The 20423-nt window shown below is 38.0% G+C and overlaps 1 protein-coding gene and 1 long non-coding RNA gene across 3 annotated transcripts in view; one reads left to right on the top strand and one right to left on the bottom strand.

Moving 5' to 3' along the window:
* The window catches only part of LOC127555806 (uncharacterized), a 583775-nt gene that overhangs the window by 138557 nt on the left and 424795 nt on the right, over positions 1 to 20423 (bottom strand). The gene's annotated exons all lie outside the window — the stretch shown is intronic.
* The window catches only part of LOC127555801 (protein-arginine deiminase type-4-like), a 46304-nt gene that overhangs the window by 13865 nt on the left and 12016 nt on the right, over positions 1 to 20423 (top strand). For both annotated transcript variants that reach the window (XM_051988410.1, XM_051988409.1), the window contains exons 2-8: positions 1496 to 1673; positions 1785 to 1851; positions 7036 to 7103; positions 15130 to 15247; positions 16260 to 16385; positions 18009 to 18187; positions 19721 to 19824. In XM_051988410.1, the coding sequence (XP_051844370.1) occupies positions 1496 to 1673; positions 1785 to 1851; positions 7036 to 7103; positions 15130 to 15247; positions 16260 to 16385; positions 18009 to 18187; positions 19721 to 19824 (840 nt within the window). The remainder of the gene's footprint in view (positions 1 to 1495; positions 1674 to 1784; positions 1852 to 7035; positions 7104 to 15129; positions 15248 to 16259; positions 16386 to 18008; positions 18188 to 19720; positions 19825 to 20423) is intronic.

Raw genomic sequence — 20423 nt, 5'->3', positions numbered from 1 at the left:
TTATTTGGCTTGATTTTTAACTGTATGAATTCATATATGTTGTTGCTTTCTTTGTGTTGTGGATTGCCTGGGGGAAAATGATGAGCTCGTCACAAAGCAAGAATGAGAGAAAACCTATAAATAGCACCTATTTTTAAAATTAATATCCTTATAATGGAAATAAGATGAAGCCCTCTTCTGGTGGATTCTGGGAATACATGGAAAAGGTTGCCCAGAGTGAACATCATGTGCGTGAGCTATTTATTCTCTGTACCACTCATGGAAATGCCCACATCGGTGAGGTATATTGCAGAGTCATCAGAATACTAGGGCACTGGAGCGGATGCATTATTTTCTAAAAAGTATCCTTCCATTATTTTTCTATATCAATTGTAAGTCCCTTAAGGACAAGGGATAGAGCTACTAATTCTACTGATCTTTATCAAGATGTTCAATCTTTTGTCTGTGCTTTTGTTCTCCATACCCAGCATGCTTTCTTTTCTCACTTCTACCTCTTGGAATATCTAATTCCCTTCAAAGCCATTTTTAAATCACACTATCTGTACTTTATCTTCTTCCTCCTTTCACCAGTAGTGGGAGTCTGTCTCTGAGTTGTCTCCTTGATGACCTTATCTTGCCCAGAAACAGGCCTCCATGTCACATGATAATATCGATAACAACTAATACTTATAAAGCACTTACTATGTGCCAGGTGCTGCACTCTCCAATCATCTCATTTGATCTTCAAAACAAACGGAGATAGACAATGTTATTATTCCCTTTTTACAATTGAAGAAACAGGCAAACAGCGATCAAAGGATTTGCCTCTGGTCATACAACTAGCAGTTAGCGTGAAGTCTTCTGGTTCTAGGCCTAGAGCTCTGTCTACTGTATCTTTTCCTTGCCTTTCCAGATATTTTCAAGCTATGCTGCTAGACTCCATTTCCCCTCCTTTTCAGTTGCTCTTTTGGTCTAGAATTTCTTCATTGGAATATAAGTTTTTTGGTTCAGCTAGATAGTACACTTGACAGAGCACTGGTCCTAAGTTCAAATCTGACCTCAGACACTTAATACTTACTAGCTGTGTGACACTAGGCAAATCATATAACCCCAAATTTCTTGCAAAAAGCCCCGACAATAACAGAATCTAAGTTCCTTGAGGGCAGGTACTATCTTATTTATTTGTGATTGTATCACTAATTTTTAGCATAGTGCCTCATACATACTAAGTACTTAACTTAATACTCCTCTCTTCCTCCCTCTCTCTTTTCCTTCCTTCATCCCTCTCTTTTTTCCTTCCTTCCTTCCTTCCTTCCTTCTTTTTTCCTTCCTCCTTTCCTTCTTCCTTCTTTCTTCCTTTCTCATATTTAGCATAGTAGATAATCAAATGTAAACCAGCTGATAGATTTACTCTTAATTTCAATAACGATGAAACTGTTGCTTCTGGGTGGGAGTGAGAGTGGGCACAGTGACATTAATTAATCCTTTGACTTCATGATCTCTCTCCCTGATCCAGATGTGCCCCAGCTGGGTGCAAGTTCTTCGAAATCTATGCAACACCGGGAGTGGTTTTTGATATCAATTGCCGTCCTACCAAGAAGTCACCTTCAGGCACATACAAATGGCCCCTGGAGTCTGAGGTAGAGATGACAGTGAGAATGAAAGCCCCGAGTTCCCATTTTAATGATCAAAAGGTGAGTTTTGTGAACTTCAGATTACCATGTTTTGGCCCCTCTACTCCCCTCTGATGGCAGATTATATTCAATTGGCTGAAATCACAAATGCCTTCCTATATTTTTCTGCAGATCAGGATTTCCTATATTGGACCCAAATCAAGCCCTGTCCAGGCCTTGCTCTATCTCACTGGTGTCAGTAAGTAACATTTCTGATTCCATTGGGGTGCTCAAAAGGTCTCTCACCTTTACAGTCATCACCTGGTTTAAGTTAATGCAGTTAAAAAGATGTATATATGAGGAGTTGAGGGAGGTACTGGATATTAGAAAAAAAAATGACCGTTTTGTGGGGTCTAATTCTTGTTCCTCTGCTGACATTCCCTTGGAATACTTTTTGGGATGTCAAGGCAACCCTATTTTCCTGATGGTTGGATTTGGAGAATAAGTGTTGGCTGGAGAATTGGACTCAGTTTGAACATCACATTTTAGGAAGGCTATTGATACATGGAGAGTACTCAGAGGAGAACCACCAAGATGGGAAAGGGCCTAGAATATGTGTCACCAGAAGATCAATTTAAGGGCCTAGGTTTGTTGAGTTCAGAGAAAACATGAATTGGGTAGGGAAGACATAAGAGCCATCTTCAAGTATCCGAAGGTCTTTCTCAAGGAAGAAGGATTGGATCAGGTTCTGGTCAGCCTGAGAGGATACGAATAGAAATCAGTCTAAGTCATAAATGTCTTAGGTTAGACATCAGGAAAAAAAACTATTCAATAAATTTAGAGCAGTCCCTAATTAGAATAGACTGCCTCCAGAGGAGGTTGATTCCTCTTCACTGGAGGTCTTCAAGTAGAAGTCAGATGACTACTTCTCCAGGATGGTGAGGTGGGGATGAGCTATCTATTCAGGAAGGGGACTAGATCAGGTGACCTCTGAGCTCATAGGATGATAGTTATAGAGTTGTCCTGTCCAACCCCCTGACATCACATAGCTAAGTAGCAAAATGGATATTTGGAAGTCAAGAAGATCTGTGTTTGAATTTTACCTCAAACACACACTAGCTCTATGATCCTGAGACATTTTACTTTGATTGCCATCTGCCTCAATTTCCTCATCTATAAAATGGGAATAATTATAATAATGCCCACTCCATAGGGCTATTATGAAGATCAAACGGTATAATGCTTTGTAAACTTTAAAGCACCATATAAATGCAAACGATTCTTAAGTGAAATTTGAACCAGGGCTTCTTGACAGAAATCTGATATTCTTTGCACTTCACATTGCCTCTTCATCCCTGAAATTCTCTGGTTCTTTGAGATCTTCCTAAGCTGGAAAGAGCTTACCTCATGATGAATTATGTGCCATTTGGCTTGCCTCAATTTGGAAAGCTCATTTACTAGGTAGCAATCATTTTTTTCAGACACAATTGTGCCATCCACCAAAATATAGAAAGACTGTTGTTTTTCTTGGTGCAGAGAGACCTAAACCCATAAAATCACAAATCATTAACATATAGCGATAGATTACCTACGACAATATGATTACACAGTGTGGTATAGTGGGAAGAATGATAAATTTGGGGTCAAAGGACTTGCCAAATCCCAATTCTGTCACTTGCTTAAAATCCAGAACATTCTCCTTCTTTCCTTTATGAGTTCAGTGTCTTTCTGACTTCCTTTTCTCCTCATCCCCTGCCCTTGTATTATAGGACTTCAATATACATATTAATGATCTCACAAATCCCCTAACTTTCTAGTTCCTCAAGCTATTCACAGTTCACTCCTGCTCAGTCTCTCTCTGTGTGTCTCTGTCTCTCTCTGTCTCTGTCTCTGCTCTGTCTCTCTGTCTCTCTCTGTCTCTGTCTCTGCTCCCTGTCTCTGTGTGTCTCTGTCTCTCTCTCTCTCACACACACACAGAGAGACACATAGACACACCCCCCCCCCCCAATGATCTTGCCTAGTTCTATACTTACAGTCGCTCACTTCTGTAAAAGGGGGAGGCAGACGTCACTGAAGTTATAGATGTCTAAATTGAACAGAATTCTAAAGGGTTTTTTTTTTATCTGCTGTAGATACTATGCACATCATTCTCTTGATTCTGCTTACTTTACTCTATATTATCGTTCAAATCTTCCGAAGTTTCTCTGAATTCTCCATCTTCATCATTTCTTACAATACAATATTCTATCACACTTATATTGCAGTATTATGTCACAGAACAAGAACAATCATAAATGAAATACATCATGATAGACAAAAGGGGGCAGCGAGGAGGTGCAGTGGATAAAGCATCCACTCTGAAGTCAGGAGGACCTGAGTTCAAATGTGATCTCAGGCACTTAATAGTTTCTAGTTGTGTGACCCTGGACAAGTCACTTAACCCGAACTGCCGAAAGAAGATGGAGAAAAGGTCAAGAATTATTTTAAAATGGGAAGGAACCAATACCAGATCCCAAACTATTCCACAAAGCAATAATCATCAAAAATGATTTGGTATTAATTAAAAAATAAAATGGAACAGATTCAGTATACAACATAGCATTATTTGCTGCAAACCAACCCAGTAGCCTAGTGTTCCATAAAACCAAAGGCGCCATCTACTGGAGTAAGAACTCTAATAAATAATACTGCTAAAAATGGAAAATGAGTCAGGCTGCAATTCGGTTTACATCAAGATCTCATGCCACATACCAAAATTCCCTCCAAATAGAGAGCTAAGTAATGTTTTTTAAAATTGCATTATCAACATGACTAATATGGAAATATGTTTTATATGATATCATATGTATAATTGATATATTGTAGGAGTAGAGAATTTGGCACTCAAAGTTTTTTGAAAGAAATGTTAAAAATAAATAAATTTAAATATTTTAAAGTTACATTATAAATAAAGTAGAAGAAAAAGGAGACTGCCTTTCAGATCTATGGATAAGGAAAGATTTCATTATCAAACAAAAGGTATCACAGTATATCACAATAAATAAATAAGTTTTATTATGCATGTTTTAAAAATCTTTGCACAAGCAAAACCAATGCAGCTAAAATTAGAAAGAAAACAATTAATTGGGGGAACATCTTTGCAGCATATTTCTCTGATAAAAGTGTCATGAATAAGATAAATAAAGCAGTTTCATGTGCAATTATCTTTTTATTGCACTGTTGTGGGAATGCTCATTTTGTTCTGTGAATTGAAATAAAATAATTTTTTAAAAAGAATTCATTCAAATTTAGAGCAATTTTCCAATTTGCAAATGGTCAAAAGGTAAAACCAGCAAATTTTAAAGAGAAATACAAGTTATCAATAGCCATGTGAAAAAAAAAAGTTCCAATTTATCAATAGTTGGAGAAATACAAATTAAGGAAACTCTAAAGTTCCAGGTTATGCCTAACAGATTGGCAAAGAAGATGAAAAAGTGAAATGATAGATCTTTGAGGGGCTCTGAAAAATGTCAAAATAATTAGACATATTAATGCACAGGACCTGGAAAATAGTCCGGTCATTCTGAAAAACAATTTAGAAGCATACACCTAAAATCAAAAAATTGTATATGCATTTTGATTCAACCATAACACTTCTAGACCTATATCTCAAGGAAATCAAAAAAAAGAAGAGAGGGACCCTTATACACAAAATATTCATATTGTTCTTTCCATAGTGGTAGAGAACTGAAAATTAAGAGCAGCCACCTTCTTTTTAGTGTTTTTCTACTGCAAAAGATACTGCTATAAATATTTTCATCTGTATGTTCGTCTTCCTATGTCTACAACCTTGTTGTGACTTATGCCTACTAATGAGCTTACTCTGTCAAAGAATATGTAAGATTTAATGACTTTTCTAGTATAATTTCAAAATGGTTTCCAAGACAATTAAACTTATTCATAGCTCTGTTAACAATGTATTAGTGTACATGTTTTTCCACTACCTTTCATCATTTATCTTTTTTTGCCAGTTTAACAGATTTGAGATGAAAGCTTAGAATTTTAAATATAGATATATATGTGTGTGTGTGTGTGTGTGTGTGTGTGTGTGTGTGTATACTTTATTATTAGTGATTCTTTGTTGTTGTTGATAGCTGCTGCTGATACTTGGAAAACTGTTTATATGTTTTGACCAATTATTTGATGGAGAATGACACTTGAATTTCTCAGATATTTCCCATTCCTTATTTATCTTGGATTTCAGAGCTTTAAAAGAGATGTTTGTTATAAAAACTGCTTCTCATTTAATTGGCTTTTTCTGGCTGCATTGATTTAATTTGTATAAAAACTTGTCACTGGGATTGGGAAATGTCTTTTTCATGATCACTTTTGTCCCTCTGCTATTTGCTACCTATATAACCTTGGAAAATCATTCACTTCCCTAGACTTTAAGTCTTCATCTGTAAAATGAGTGGATTGGAGTAAGTCATCTGTGAGGTGGCTTTTAGTGCTTAATCCGTTATTCTTTAATCTTCTTAACCATAGTTGTATAGGTACATCCTTCCATTTTCTTCTCATTTAAAAATTATATTACTTCTTATGTTTATGACACATTATATCTTATATATATGCTATTTTTTCCCAACAGTTTTTGTCGAACAGAAAATCTTTAACTTAGTTCCTGATATCTTCAGAGTTTATGAACCCCATTATATTTGATTGACTAGTTCGCATCTTGTCTGTGTTGTGGTTACTGCTTTTACTAGCAACTTCTTAAAACAGGATTAAAACAAAAATTCAATTTTAAATAAACATTTAAATGCATATATTTTATTTTAAAATTACCTACAACATTTCCAATATTCTTCTCCATCCCCCCCTTCCAAAAAGTCATCCCTTATAACACGGAATTTTTTAAACCAAGGAAGAGGGAAAAAAATCAACCAAACCAATCAACATGCCCCAAAATATCTGATATTATAGGCAACGTTCCCCAACTATGGATCTCCATCTCTGAAAAAAGGGTGTTTTCCCCAAAATCTTTTCTTTGAGACTAAATTTGTTCTTTATAATTTCTAAACATTCAGTTTTGATCATTTTAGAGTGGTTGATATTTCCACTTACATTGTTCCAGTCGTATTGTTTTCCTGCCTGTGCATACTTCTCTCTGTATTGGTTCATATAAATATTCCCATCCTTCTCTGTAATGTTTGTCCTTTCTTATAGTACAGTGATATTCTATTATACTGATGTACCCCAAATTTGCTTAGCTATTCTTCAATCAATGGGCACTTATTTTGTTTCTAGTTCTTTGCTGCCACAGAAAGGGCATGTGGGCACTTTGTTTTTGTTAGTGCTCACCCTGGACTATATACTTAGACACAGGGATCTCTAGGTCAAAATGTGAGGGCACTATAGTCTCTTTATTACTGAAATAAATGTTTTCTGTTGGCTTCTGTTTCAGAAATCTCCCTAGATGTTGACACTGGTCGAAAAGGCAAAGTAAAACCTACCAATGGCAAGATTGACAAGGTAAACAGGAGGGGTTTTTCCTCATCTGAGGAGGGGAAGAGGATAAGGCTATTGATTTACTATTCTCAATCTGTTCTAGATTTCCCAAGGTGATGGATGTCACTTAGTGGTGGGAAAGTGTGGGGAGCATTAGCTCAGACTTACAATGGTCTTGGACAAGGCATGTTTGCCATAGACCACCAACTCTACAGAGTAAGTCCCATGTATTGTCCCATGTTAAAAGCCTTAGATTGATCTTCTTAGAAAGAAGCTTAGAAAAAGGAAAGAAAGTTTGATTAGGGACAAAGCTCCATCACTTGTCTCTCTGTCAAAAAAAAATCTTCAGTCCTATACATATCCCAGATTGCACTACTCAAACCAGAATGGAAAGAGCTCTAGACCGAGAGTCAAATGTACTTCCAGTTGCCATTTGGATTACTGAACTCACTGTGTCTCTTTGCATATACCCCTTAGTCTCTCTGAGTGAATTTCTCTTAGAGCAAAATGGGGGATCAATAACATTTATTAAACGAGCACTATGTAACAAGGATGAGAAGTAGCAAGACATAATAAATAAAGACCTGTCCTTGGAGTCAGGAAGACATGACACACACTGGCTCTGAGGCAAACTGGCTGTGAGACCCTACCCAAGTCACTTCCTTATCAGGGTCCCAAGGGATGTTATGAACTTAAATGGGAGAAAAGGGGCTGATCTGCATTGGTGGAGGAAAAGCGATCTTTTTATACCAATAAAATCACCAACCTGGACCAATCCTGCCCCAACACCCCAATTTCATGAGGTAGAATATATCGATTATGTAAATAGAATATCTATTGCAGATGTAGAATACATAGTATAAGTAGAATATATGTGTAGAATGAATAGAACATATGATATGCCTAGAATATATTACACGTGCAAAATATATGTATAGAATATTCTATATGTAGATTATTATACTGAACATATTCTATGTGTAGAATATATTATCTATATGATAATATGATGTATGTACTATATATATTCTGCATTGTTCATGGCATAATGTGTTTGTATATTATATATACACACATACATATATTTGTAACAAATATCTATTTCTATACACTACAAATCAACCAACAAGAATTAAATGTTTATCATGTATCTAGTTCTGGGAATATGAAAAGAAATCAAAGCAAAAGCATTCCCTGCCTTTCCCTCTAATAGAAAATCTGATACTTAGTGCAAACTCATTTGGTCAGAATGGGCAGGAAGGCAGGGAATACAAAGGCTAAATGAGATGCTGTCCCTGCTCTCAGGAAGCTTATTATAAAACTGTTACTGTCTCCCTTGGGGGGGTTGTGGTCAGGAGCAGATGATCTCGTGGGGGGAAGGTGCTAACTAGGCAAATGTGAATGATGAGAAAGCTCTCCACACTGGAGTCCATGTAGGGGGGGAGGGAGGGTGTGACTTGGGCATTTCAGTGGTTATGTCCAAGGAGCAAGGACCAGTTTCATAGTTCCTATAGCTGAAAGGTTTTGATCGGGCCAGTGATGGACTCTATGTCTGCTGTCTTGACCAGTGTCCTTCAGTGTACGAGGTTCACTGTGTGGAGATAGGTGAGCCACCAGGCAGTGGATTGCTTTTTGGGACCCAGGGACTTGTGAAACTATTTTCTGAGGTGTGGAGAGTCTGGGATCGATGTGAACAAAGGAAGAATTCCCATAAAGCAACAGAGAAGAATACATCCTTTATGAACAAAAGGGAAACATTCTAATTTTGAGACATCAGAGTATATTGCAAGGGGGTTGCCCATGGGCTCACTAGGATATTCTGAGGAAATAAAAACACATTAAGGAAGTAATAAAGTCCAGAGCCTGTCAGTGGCTGCATCAGCTAAGACAGGGAGCAGTTAGCCTGAGGAGTAACCTGCTTGGTCCAGCCCAAGAAGCAACAGATTCCAAAGCTAAGATGCCATGTCCTGCTCTGGACTTTACTAGTCCTTTCTGAACTTTCAAAGCTCACAAGAACTATTCATTTCTTTTTTTTTTTTTTTTTTTTTTAAATAGAAAAATGTTTATTTTTTTTTTAATTTTTTTATTTAATAATTACATTATATTTACACTCATTTCTGTTCCGATTTTTTTTCCCCTCCCTCCCTCCACCCCCTCCCCTAGATGGCAAGCAGTCCTTTATATGTTGGATATGTTGCAGTATATCCTAGATACAATATATGTTTGCAGAACCGAACAGTTCTCTTGTTGCATAGGGAGAATTGGATTCAGAAGGTATAAATAATCCGGGAAGAGAAACAAAAATGCAGATAGTTCACATTCGTTTCCCAGTGTTCTTTCTTTGGGTGTAGCTGCTTTTGTCCGTCATTTATCAATTGAAACTCAGGTCTCTTTGTCAAAGAAATCCACTTCCATCAAAATATGTCCTCATACAATATCGTTGTCGAAGTGTATAATGATCTCCTGGTTCTGCTCATTTCACTTAGCATCAGTTCATGTAGGTCTCTCCAAGCCTCTCTGTATTCATCCTGCTGGTCATTTCTTACAGAACAATAATATTCCATAACATTCATATACCACAATTTACCCAGCCATTCTCCAATTGATGGGCATCCATTCATTTTCCAGTTTCTAGCCACTACAAACAGGGCTGCTACAAACATTTTGGCACATACAGGTCCCTTTCCCTTCTTTAGTATTTCTTTGGGATATAAGCCCAATAGAAACACTGCTGGATCAAAGGATATGCACATTTTGATAATTTTTTGGGCATAATTCCAGATTGCTCTCCAGAATGGTTGGATTCGTTCACAACTCCACCAACAATGCATTAGTGTCCCAGTTTTCCCGCATCCCCTCCAACATTCATCATTATTTTTTCCTGTCATCTTAGCCAATCTGACAGGTGTGTAGTGGTATCTCAGAGTTGTCTTAATTTGCATTTCTCTGATCAATAATGATTTGGAACACTCTTTCATATGAGTGGTAATAGTTTCAATCTCATCCTCTGAAAATTGTCTGTTCATATCCTTTGACCATTTATCAATTGGAGAATGGCTTGATTTCTTATAAATTTGAGTCAGTTCTCTATATATTTTGGAAATGAGGCCTTTATCAGAACCTTTAACTGTGAAAATGTTTTCCCAGTTTGTCGCTTCCCTTCTAATCTTGTTTGCATTAGTTTTATTTGTACAAAGGCTTTTTAATTTGATGTAATCGAAATTTTCTATTCTGTGATCAGTAATGGTCTCTAGTTCATCTTTGGTCACAAATTTCTTTCTCCTCCACAAGTCTGAGAGATAAACTATTCTATGTTCCTCTAATTTATTTATAGTCTCGTTCTTTATGCCTAGGTCATAGACCCATTTTGATCTTATCTTGGTATATGGTGTTAAGTGTGGGTCCATGCCTAATTTCTGCCATACTAATTTCCAATTATCCCAGCAGTTTTTATCAAATAATGAATTCTTTTCCCAGAAGTTAGGGGCTTTGGGTTTGTCAAACACTAGATTGCTATAGTTGACTATTCTGTCTTGTGAGCCTAGCCTTTTCCACTGATCCACTAATCTATTTCTTAGCCAATACCAAATGGTTTTGGTGACTGCTGCTTTATAATATAATTTTAGATCAGGTACAGCTAGGCCACCTTCATTTGATTTTTTTTTCATTAATTCCCTTGAGATTCTCGACTTTTTATTGTTCCATATGAATTTTGTTGTTATTTTTTCTAGATCAATAAAATATTTTCTTGGAAGTCTGATTGGTATAGCACTAAATAAATAGATTAGTTTAGGGAGTATTGTCATCTTTATTATGTTCGCTCGGCCGATCCAAGAGCACTTAATATTTTTCCAATTATTTAAGTCTGACTTTATTTGTGTGGAGACTTTTTTATAATTTTGCTCATATAATTCCTGACTTTCCTTTGGTAGATAGATTCCCAAATATTTTATGGTATCAACAGTTATTCTGAATGGAATTTCTCTTTGTATCTCTTGCTGTTGGGTTTTGTTGGTGATGTATAAAAATGCTGAGGATTTATGGGGATTTATTTTGTAGCCAGCTACTTTGCTAAAATTATGAATTATTTCCAATAGCTTTTTGGTAGAATCTCTGGGGTTCTCTAGGTATACCATCATATCATCTGCAAAGAGTGATAGTTTGGTTTCCTCATTGCCTACTCTAATTCCTTTTATATCTTTCTCGACTCTTATTGCCGAGGCTAGTGTTTCTAATACGATATTAAATAATAATGGTGATAGTGGGCAACCTTGCTTCACTCCAGATCTTACTGGGAAAGGTTCCAGTTTTTCCCCATTGCATATGATGCTTACTGATGGTTTTAGATATATGCTCCTGACTATTTTAAGGAAAAGTCCATTTATTCCTATGCTCTCAAGTGTTTTTATTAGGAATGGATGTTGGATTTTATCAAATGCTTTTTCTGCATCTATTGAGATGATCATGTGGTTTTTGTTTGTTTGGTTATTGATATAGTCAATTATGTTAATAGTTTTCCTAATATTGAACCAGCCCTGCATTCCTGGTATAAATCCTACTTGGTCATAGTGTATTATCCTGGTGACAATTTTCTGTAATCTTTTTGCTAATATTTTATTTAAGATTTTAGCATCAATATTCATTAGGGAGATTGGTCTATAATTTTCTTTCTCTGTTTTCAGCCTACCTGGTTTAGGTATCAGTACCATATCTGTGTCATAAAAGGAGTTTGGTAGGACTCCTTCAATCCCTATTTTTTCAAATAGTTTATATAACATTGGAGTTAATTGTTCTTTAAATGTTTGGTAGAATTCACATGTAAATCCATCTGGTCCTGGGGATTTTTTCTTGGGGAGTTGATTGATAGTTTGTTCTATTTCTTTTTCTGAGATGGGACTGTTTAGGATATTTACTTCTTCCTCTGTTAGTTTGGGCAAGCTGTATTTTTGGAGGTATTTTTCTATTTCATTTAAGTTGTCGAATTTATTGGCATAAAGTTGGGCAAAGTAACTCCTAATTATTGCTCTAATTTCCTCTTCGTTAGTGGTGAGTTCTCCCTTTTCATTTTTAAGACTAACAATTTGATTTTCCTCTTTCCTTTTTTTAATCAGATTTACTAAGGGTTTGTCTATTTTGTTGGTTTTTTCATAGAACCAACTCTTAGTTTTATTAATCAATTCAATAGTTTTTTTACTTTCAATTTTATTGATCTCACCTTTTACTTTTAGAATTTCAAGTTTAGTGTTTGACTGGGGGTTTTTAATTTGTTCCTTTTCTAGCATTTTTAATTGCAAACCCAATTCATTGACCTTCTCTTTCTCTATTTTATACAAATAGGCCTCTAGAGATATGAAATTTCCCCTTATTACCGCTTTGGCTGCATCCCATACATTTTGGTATGATGTCTCATTATTGTCGTTTTCTTGGGTGAAGTTATTAATTATGTCTATGATTTGCTGTTTTACCCAATCATTCTTTAGTATGAGATTATTTAGTTTCCAATTATTTTTTGGTCTACTTCCCCCTGCTTTTTTGTTGAATGTAATTTTCATTGCATCGTGGTCTGAAAAGGATGCATTTACTATTTCTGCCTTACTACATTTGAGTTTGAGGTTTTTATGTCCTAATATATGGTCAATTTTTGTATAGGTTCCATGAACTGCTGAAAAGAAAGTGTATTCCTTTCTGTCTCCATTACATTTTCTCCAGAGATCTATCATATCTAGCTTTTCTAGTATTCTGTTTACCTCTTTGACTTCTTTCTTATTTATTTTCTGGTTTGATTTATCTAATTCTGAGAGTGCAAGGTTAAGATCTCCCACTATTATAGTTTTACTGTCTATTTCTTCTTGCAGCTCTCTTGAACTATTCATTTCTGATACATATTCACCCAAGATTAGACCCAAAGAGAATGCATGACCACATGGCATCTCTGGTGGAGAGAGACAGCCATCATAGCCATGTCTTTTTCTCCCCTTCCCCAGAAACCCAATCATAGTATTTCTTCTTTTTCCACAAAGGGAAGATAGGAAGATTTCATCTGTTTGAGCCTTTTGCATGACATTTACTTCTGGTTCATCAGCCAATTAAAAGCTATTTGTCTTCATGCAGTAAATGGAAAGAATCGTTAGAGAATAGCCAAGGGTCCTCTCAAGAGGGTCTCCTCCATTATACCCCCCAACACGTGAAACAACAGCAGTCAGAACACTCTGGGAATGTTCAAAAGGCTGGGCTTTCATTGGACAATTCCCCATTATATGAAGAAAGGAGGCCCCCCAAAAGCATGGCTCACACACCAGGAAGAGGAGTAAGTTAGATGTGCAGTATAAAAACACTAAATTCTTAGACAGAAAACCTCATTTGAGACATTAGATCTTCTTTCTGATTGTGTGATCTTGGATAAGTTGCCTCATTGGTAAAAAAAAAATTTTAAATGGTAAAATTCACAACATCATAGATAACTGAAGTAATAGATTGATTACTGATTATGATGATGACCATAGCAACCATGTGACAATAACAAAACGATACCACAAGCATCCTTTGGGAGAGAATCAAAGAATCTTGGAGTTGGGAAGAACTATCAAGGCCATTTATCTAGTCCAACTGGTGCTTGAACAAGAATGCACACTGGCATATTTAAGAAATGGCTATTCAGTCTCTGAAGATCACCAGTGAGGGTTTCCACCTTCAAAAAAAGCCCATTCCACTTTAAGGTAGTTCCCATCATTAAAAAGCATTTCCTGTCATCCCAGAGGATGCTAGTAAACATTTAGCAACTAACTCTCTGGATAAAAAAGGAAAAAAAAACTACAAAAGTGTAATCTTCATCATTAATGTGTTCTCTATCACTTAGATTAAACAATCAACATAATGGTAAACCGAGCCCTGATTTGACATGTTTGCCAATATTCTAAAGCTCATGTTGAAAATTTAATAGTTGGCTCCCTGGGAGAAGTTCCAGCTGGCTCCAGCACAGTCTTGTGTGATATCTCACTGAAATAGTTTCTTGGGAACTTTCCTCTCTTAATCCTAGCTGTGTCTTCTGGGACTCTCTTCTACCTGTGAATCCTGAAAAGACTTGAACCCAGCCCCCTATGCGTCTGTTGAGTCTTCATTTCTTCATACTAAACTTCTTTGTTTTCTAGAATTGATCCTCATTTGTCCTCCTAGTCTCTCCTCTTCAGGCACTCTCCATCTTATCAATACTCTCAAAATATGATGGCCAGAATAAGCTCAGTTCTCCAGCTTTGGTCTGAGCAAAAGAGAGAACAGAGAGGTTCTCCCCTTCCTATTTATTCCTGGAAGCTGTATTTCCCTAATCCCTCCCCCCAATTTATCAATCTGTCTGTCTCTTTCTCTTCTCTCCTCCTCCTCTTCTTCCTTCCTCCCTCTCTTCCTCTCTTGCTCTTTCTCCCTTTTTCTTTCATTCCTTCCTTGCTGTTTCTTTTCTTTCTGTCCTTCCTTCTATCTCTTCTTTCCTTTCTCCTTCCCTCCCTTCCTTATTTCCTTCCTTCCTTTTTCTTTCTTCCTTCCTTTCTTCCTTTCTTCCTTTCCTTCCTTCCTTCCTTCCTTCTTTCCCTCCCTCCTTCCCTCCTTCCTCTCTTCCTTCTTTCCTTCCTTCCTTTCTTCCTTCCTTCTTTCTTTCTATGTTTCTTTTCTTTCTTTCTTCTTTCTTTCTTTCTTTCTTTCTTTCTTTCTTTCTTTCTTTCTTTCTTTCTGTTGGTAAATTTAGAGATGTTTCCTTTGTTCTGAGTTATCTTTCTACAGCAAACAATCTTTTCTGGACTAAATAACTATAATTTTAGTGGTTCATCAATAATGGTCTTGAGTTGCATCATATTGGAAGTTCAATACAGCTTGTTAAAGACTTGGGCCAACTGGAAATGGCAGCCAACCTTTATTCATTTAGAACTATTCCAGGCTGACTGGTAAGGCTGGTGACCTTTTTAGGAATTCTCCTGAATATTAAAGGGTTGTACATTTCAGAAACACCACTCTATGGTTCCTGGCTCTAAGGTAGCTCTGTGTTTCCCTCTGGTATCTGCAGAGAAATTGGACATGGGGCCCCTATGGACAAGGTGCCATCCTGCTTGTGAACTGTGACAAGGATAACCCCGAATCTTCCACAGTGGATGCTGAGCAGGAGAATGTGACTAACTCCAAAGGTAAAAAGACTGCTCAGGGCCCATTCTTAGGCCAAACCTGAGGGTGGAAGTCATTTGAAAAGAAGACTGTGCGTGAACGATGTGCTATAGTCACTGGACCTCCATAGAATTGCAGAATGTGAGAATTGGGAAGACCCTTAGAATCCAGGATGTCAGAGCTGGGAGGGCCCTTAGAACATAGGATGTCAGAATTGAGAGGACCCTTAGAACCCAGGATGTCAGAGCTGGAAGGGCCGTTAGAACCCAGAGTATCAGAGCTGGGAGGGCCCTTAGAACATGGGATGTCAGAGCTGGGAGGGCCTTTAGAACAAGGATGTCAGGGCTTGGAGGGCCCTTAGAACATAGAATGTCAGAGCTGGGAGGGCCCTTAGAACCCAGGATGTCAGAGTTGGGAGGGCCCTTAGAACATAGAATTTCAGAGCTGGGAGGTCCCTTAGAACATAGGATGTCAGAATTGAGAGGACCCTCAAACTCAGCATGTCAGTGGTTGGAGGGCATTTAGAACACAGAATATCGGGACCTTATCAACATCCTGAGAGGTCAGTAGTGTGAGTATCATAATTCCTATTTCAAAAATGAAAAGACTAATGATCAGAGAGATGAAATGCCTCTCTCAAAGTCAGAGTTGGAACAGGAGAGACTGGACTGAGAAGTCAGGTTCCCAGTCCAGCATTTTTGATGCTGGTGATTACTTACACCAGAGACCTAGCATCAACATCCCTTTTCCTAGGAGCACAGGGTCTGGAGTTAGGAAGATCTGAGTTTGAGTCCATTCTCAAACACTACTAGCAATGTGACCCTGGCCAAGTCACTTATTCTACTGTCTCAGTTTCATCTGTAACTGTAAAATGGGGATAATAATAGCATCTAACTTTCAGGGTTAAGAGGATCAAATGAGATTATATAAAAAATATATTTAACATATGTTAGCTAAGTGCTTAGCATGATGTCTGGCACATAGTAGGCACTTCAGAAATCTTTGGGGTGTGGGTTTCTCCTTCCTTGCTTGCAGACCTGAATGACATGTCCCTCATGATTCTGAGTACACAAGCCCCAAAGAATTTCTTTAACCAACATAAGCTGATTCTACATGTTTCCAAATTTGAGATGGATAAAGTGAGAGTCTTTCAAGCTGAACGTGAGTACCCCCCATGACTACTGGTCATCATCTTGAGTATCTCTGTTGGTTAACACCCAGGTCTGTGGAATCGGCTTTGTCCAACCTTCTTGGGACCATTTCTAGGTTGGAATGTCACCCAGGTGACTGAGGAGGAAGCCTCAGTAGGAGTCGGCTGATGAGCTCAGAGCCACTAAAGATCTACTGATAGCTAGAAGATAACACAGCCTCTGGAAATCAGAGGCAGCAGGTCATTCAATGGATAAAGTAAGGAACTCAGAGTCAGGGAGACCTGAGTTGGAAACCTGCCTTATCATTTACTAACTGTGTGGCTCTGGGAAGATCATTTATTATCTCTGTGTCTCAGTTTCCTTATCTGTAAAAATTAGGAAAATATTAGCCCCATCTCAGAGAGTTGTCATGAAAATCAAATGAGTTAACATTGTGCAAAGTACTTTGTAAATATTAAAATACTTTGTAAATGCCAGCAATGCTTATTATTAGATAGGAAGATAGATAGATAGATAGATAGGGAGACAGGGAGATAGATAAATAAATCAAAGAATAGAAGGATGCATAGATTGGTTGATAGATGGATGGATGATAGATGAATTGAGGGATAGAAGGCTAGATGTATAGATAGATTAGTAGATAGATAGATAGAGCATTTTGTTTAATCCTTTACTATTGTTATCACCAAACCAGGGCCCTAAAACTTGGGACACAAGACCTGCCATTAAGAAAAAACCTGCCAGTAAGAAAGATCAGTGCTTTGCACGTCTGCACATAATTTAAGTGGCTTCTGCCTTGTAAATAAACCCCACCATGGTGATAGTTGATACAGTTTCTGTTTCTTAGGGAGGAATGCATGTATGTAGGAATGAAAAATTACTGAAAATTAAAAGTAGGAAAGGGATCAGATGCATGCAGATTAAAATTAAAAGTGTGTCAGGAGTACATTGTTTCCCCTGAGATTCAGTTGTTAAATATTTGCCAGAACATTCCTGAATTATGAGGATGTATTCTGATGGAAGTGGATTTCTTCGACAAAGAGAAGATTTAACTCAGTTTCAGTTGATAAATGATGGACAGAAGCAGCTACACCCAAAGAAAGAACACTGGGAAACGAATGTGAACTATCTGCATCTTTGTTTTTCTTCTGGGGTTATTTTTACCTTCTGAATCCAATTCTCCCTGTGCAACAAGAGAACTGTTTGGTTCTGCAAACATATATTGTATCTAGGATATACTGCAACATATCTAACATATATAGGACTGCTTGCCATCTGGGGGACAGGGTGGAGGGGAAAAATGGGAACAGAAGCGAGTGCAAGGGATAATATTGTAAAAAAATTACCCTGGCATGGATTCTGTCAATATAAAGTTATTATAAAATAAAATAATATAAAATAATTTTAAAAAAGAACATTCCTGAATAAAAGTCGATTTAAGACCCCTCCCAGCCCAGAAATCTACACTATCTCTGTCCTTATAAGCTACACCTACAGGTAACTCGGAATAGAAGAGGAGCTAGTAGACACATTAAGAATATTGATGTCAGCCACTGACTACCTGCCCTCACAGCTCAGATGTTTTGCCTTCTTGTTGTAAGAGACCTTTTATCCAGCCCTTTCTCTCTCCTAGGGAAGAAAATGCCATCCAAATACAAGATGATACTGGGGCCAAAGAAGCCATCTCACACCCTAACAGTGCTCGATAGCCACCAAGAGAGCATCTTTTATGTGGAAGGACTTGCCTTCCCTGATGCGGACTTCTCGGGGCTCATTTCCTTCACCATCTCTTTGATGGACATTTCTAATCTGGTATGATCTAGAAAGGAGCTCTGGGGTGAATGTCAGATCAATAGGCTGGGAACATCAACACTCTGGGGCAGTGGGACACAGAGGGGGAGAAACCCAACTTAGGTACCTAACAAGATTACTTGGCTTTATTGTCTCTTTATGCTTTCTACTTATGCTAGAATAATTTTTTTTGTGTGAACCAATCTGTTGATAATGCTGCCCTGCTAAACAAAACAAAACAAAAAACCTTCAATAGGTCCCTTTTGCCAACTGAATAGATTCAGATTCTTTTGTCTTGCATCGAGATTTGATGTTACCTGATCTTTGCATTCTTACTTATATATACTAATTTACATATACTAACATATATAATTCTTGTGTAGCTGTTTCAGCTGGGTCAGACTCATGACCCATTTTGGGTTTTCTTTTTCTTTTTTTTCTTTTTTTTTGCTGAGACAATTGGGGTTAAGTTACCCAGAGTCACACAGCTAGGAAGTGTTAAGCTTCTGAGGCCAGATTTGAACTCAGGTTCTCCTGACTTCAGGGCCAGTGTTCTAGCTACTGTACCACCCCGTTGCCCTTCATTTTGGGTTTTCTTGGCAAAGATTCTGGAGTAGTTTTCCATTTCCTTCTCCAGTTTATTTTTACAGATAAGGAAACTGAGGCAAACTGACTAGCTGAGTGTGAGGCTATATTTGAACTCAGGTCTACCTGACTCTGAGCCTAGTGCTCTATCCACTTTGCCACCTAGCTGCCTCACTTATATATTCTACACATCTGGCCCCTCAATATATCCTGTATTCTCTTGGATACATCTATGGATGGATCAAAAATTAATTGAGGGATAGAAGGATAGGTAGGGATAGAAGGATCTGTTTTTCTTTACTCAAACTGATCCTATGACAAAATATAACTACTCCCTTCACCTGTTGAATTTCTCTCCATCATTTAAAGCCCCAACTCCACTGATGCTTTCCCCAAGAAGCCCTCTCTGATCACCCTGTCTGTAACAACCTCCCTGGCAATTTATTTCACCGGCTCATTCTTTAGGATTAGATTATTTAGTTTCCAATTGATTTTTGATCTATTTTTCTCTGGCTCTTTATTACATGCAATTTTAATTCTATCATGGTCCGGAAAAGATGCATTTACTATTTCTGCCTTTCTGCATTTGATTTTATGGTTTTTTATGCCCTGATACGTGGTCAGTTTTTGTGTAGCTGGAACTGGTTTTCTATATCTCTAACTCAATTTTCAGGCAATGAAAATTTACATGCTTTACGGATATCTGTGTTTATGTCTCATCTCTCTAAGACTGTGAGCAGGGATCAAGATACATCTCAGCTTTGTGCCTCCCTTAGTGCTCTATATGAGTGAAAATTAAATGAAAGCATGTTGAATGAATGAATGAAACTGGAGATTACAGATGTGGCTGACGTGATTGGCTTTCCTGGCTCCTTCATCAGATGGAGGAAGACTCTGAGTGATCCTCAGCTAAGCTGGCGAGTGCTGGCAGAGTACTTACTATGTGATTTTTTTTTATTCCTCTCCCAGCCTGTCCCTGAGGTTCCGCTTTTCGAGGACACCGTGGTGTTCCGTGTGGCCCCCTGGATCATGACACCAAACACTCAGGCCCCCCAGGAGGTCTATGTCAGCAGGTGAGAGAGATGCTTCCCCACCCAGAGGTCAGAGAAGGGAGCCCAGCCTGGGAGAGGTGTTGTGATCGCTGCCCCACTGCTCCGAGCTTCTCCCATTATCTCTGCCCTTCACCAGGGTCCCACATAGGAGACTGTCCTAATTATAGCTTGCCCCTTCAGTAACTGGTGACCCAAAGAGAGACAGATCAATGCCCACAGCTCTAGTCTTGTGCCATGGGGGAGGAGGAAGGGAGGGAAGAAGAGAGGGAAGGAGAAAAGGAGATGGGATGGAGGATGAGGAAGATACAAGTTGAAACCTTAGTAGGGACCTTTGAACAAAGACTATTAGAATAGAGAAAATTAGGGCTGGGAGGGACCTAGAACAGAGAATGTAAGAGGTAAGAGGGACCTAGGGCATAGAACACAGGGGATAAGGGGAACCCTGGAACATAGAATATAAAAGATGAAAGGGACCCTAAAATACAGAACGTAAGGACTGGGAGGGACCCTAGAACACAGAATGTAGGAGATGAAAGGGACCCTAGAGCATAGAATATAGGAGATGAAAGGGACTCTAGAACACAGAACATAAGGACTGAGAGGGACCCTAGAGCATAGAA

This window comes from Antechinus flavipes, chromosome 3 (genome assembly GCF_016432865.1).
Source record: "Antechinus flavipes isolate AdamAnt ecotype Samford, QLD, Australia chromosome 3, AdamAnt_v2, whole genome shotgun sequence".
NCBI lineage: Eukaryota > Metazoa > Chordata > Mammalia > Dasyuromorphia > Dasyuridae > Antechinus > Antechinus flavipes.
The sequence above is the reverse complement of the archived record's forward strand: the minus strand, read 5'-3'. Positions and strand labels throughout refer to the sequence as shown.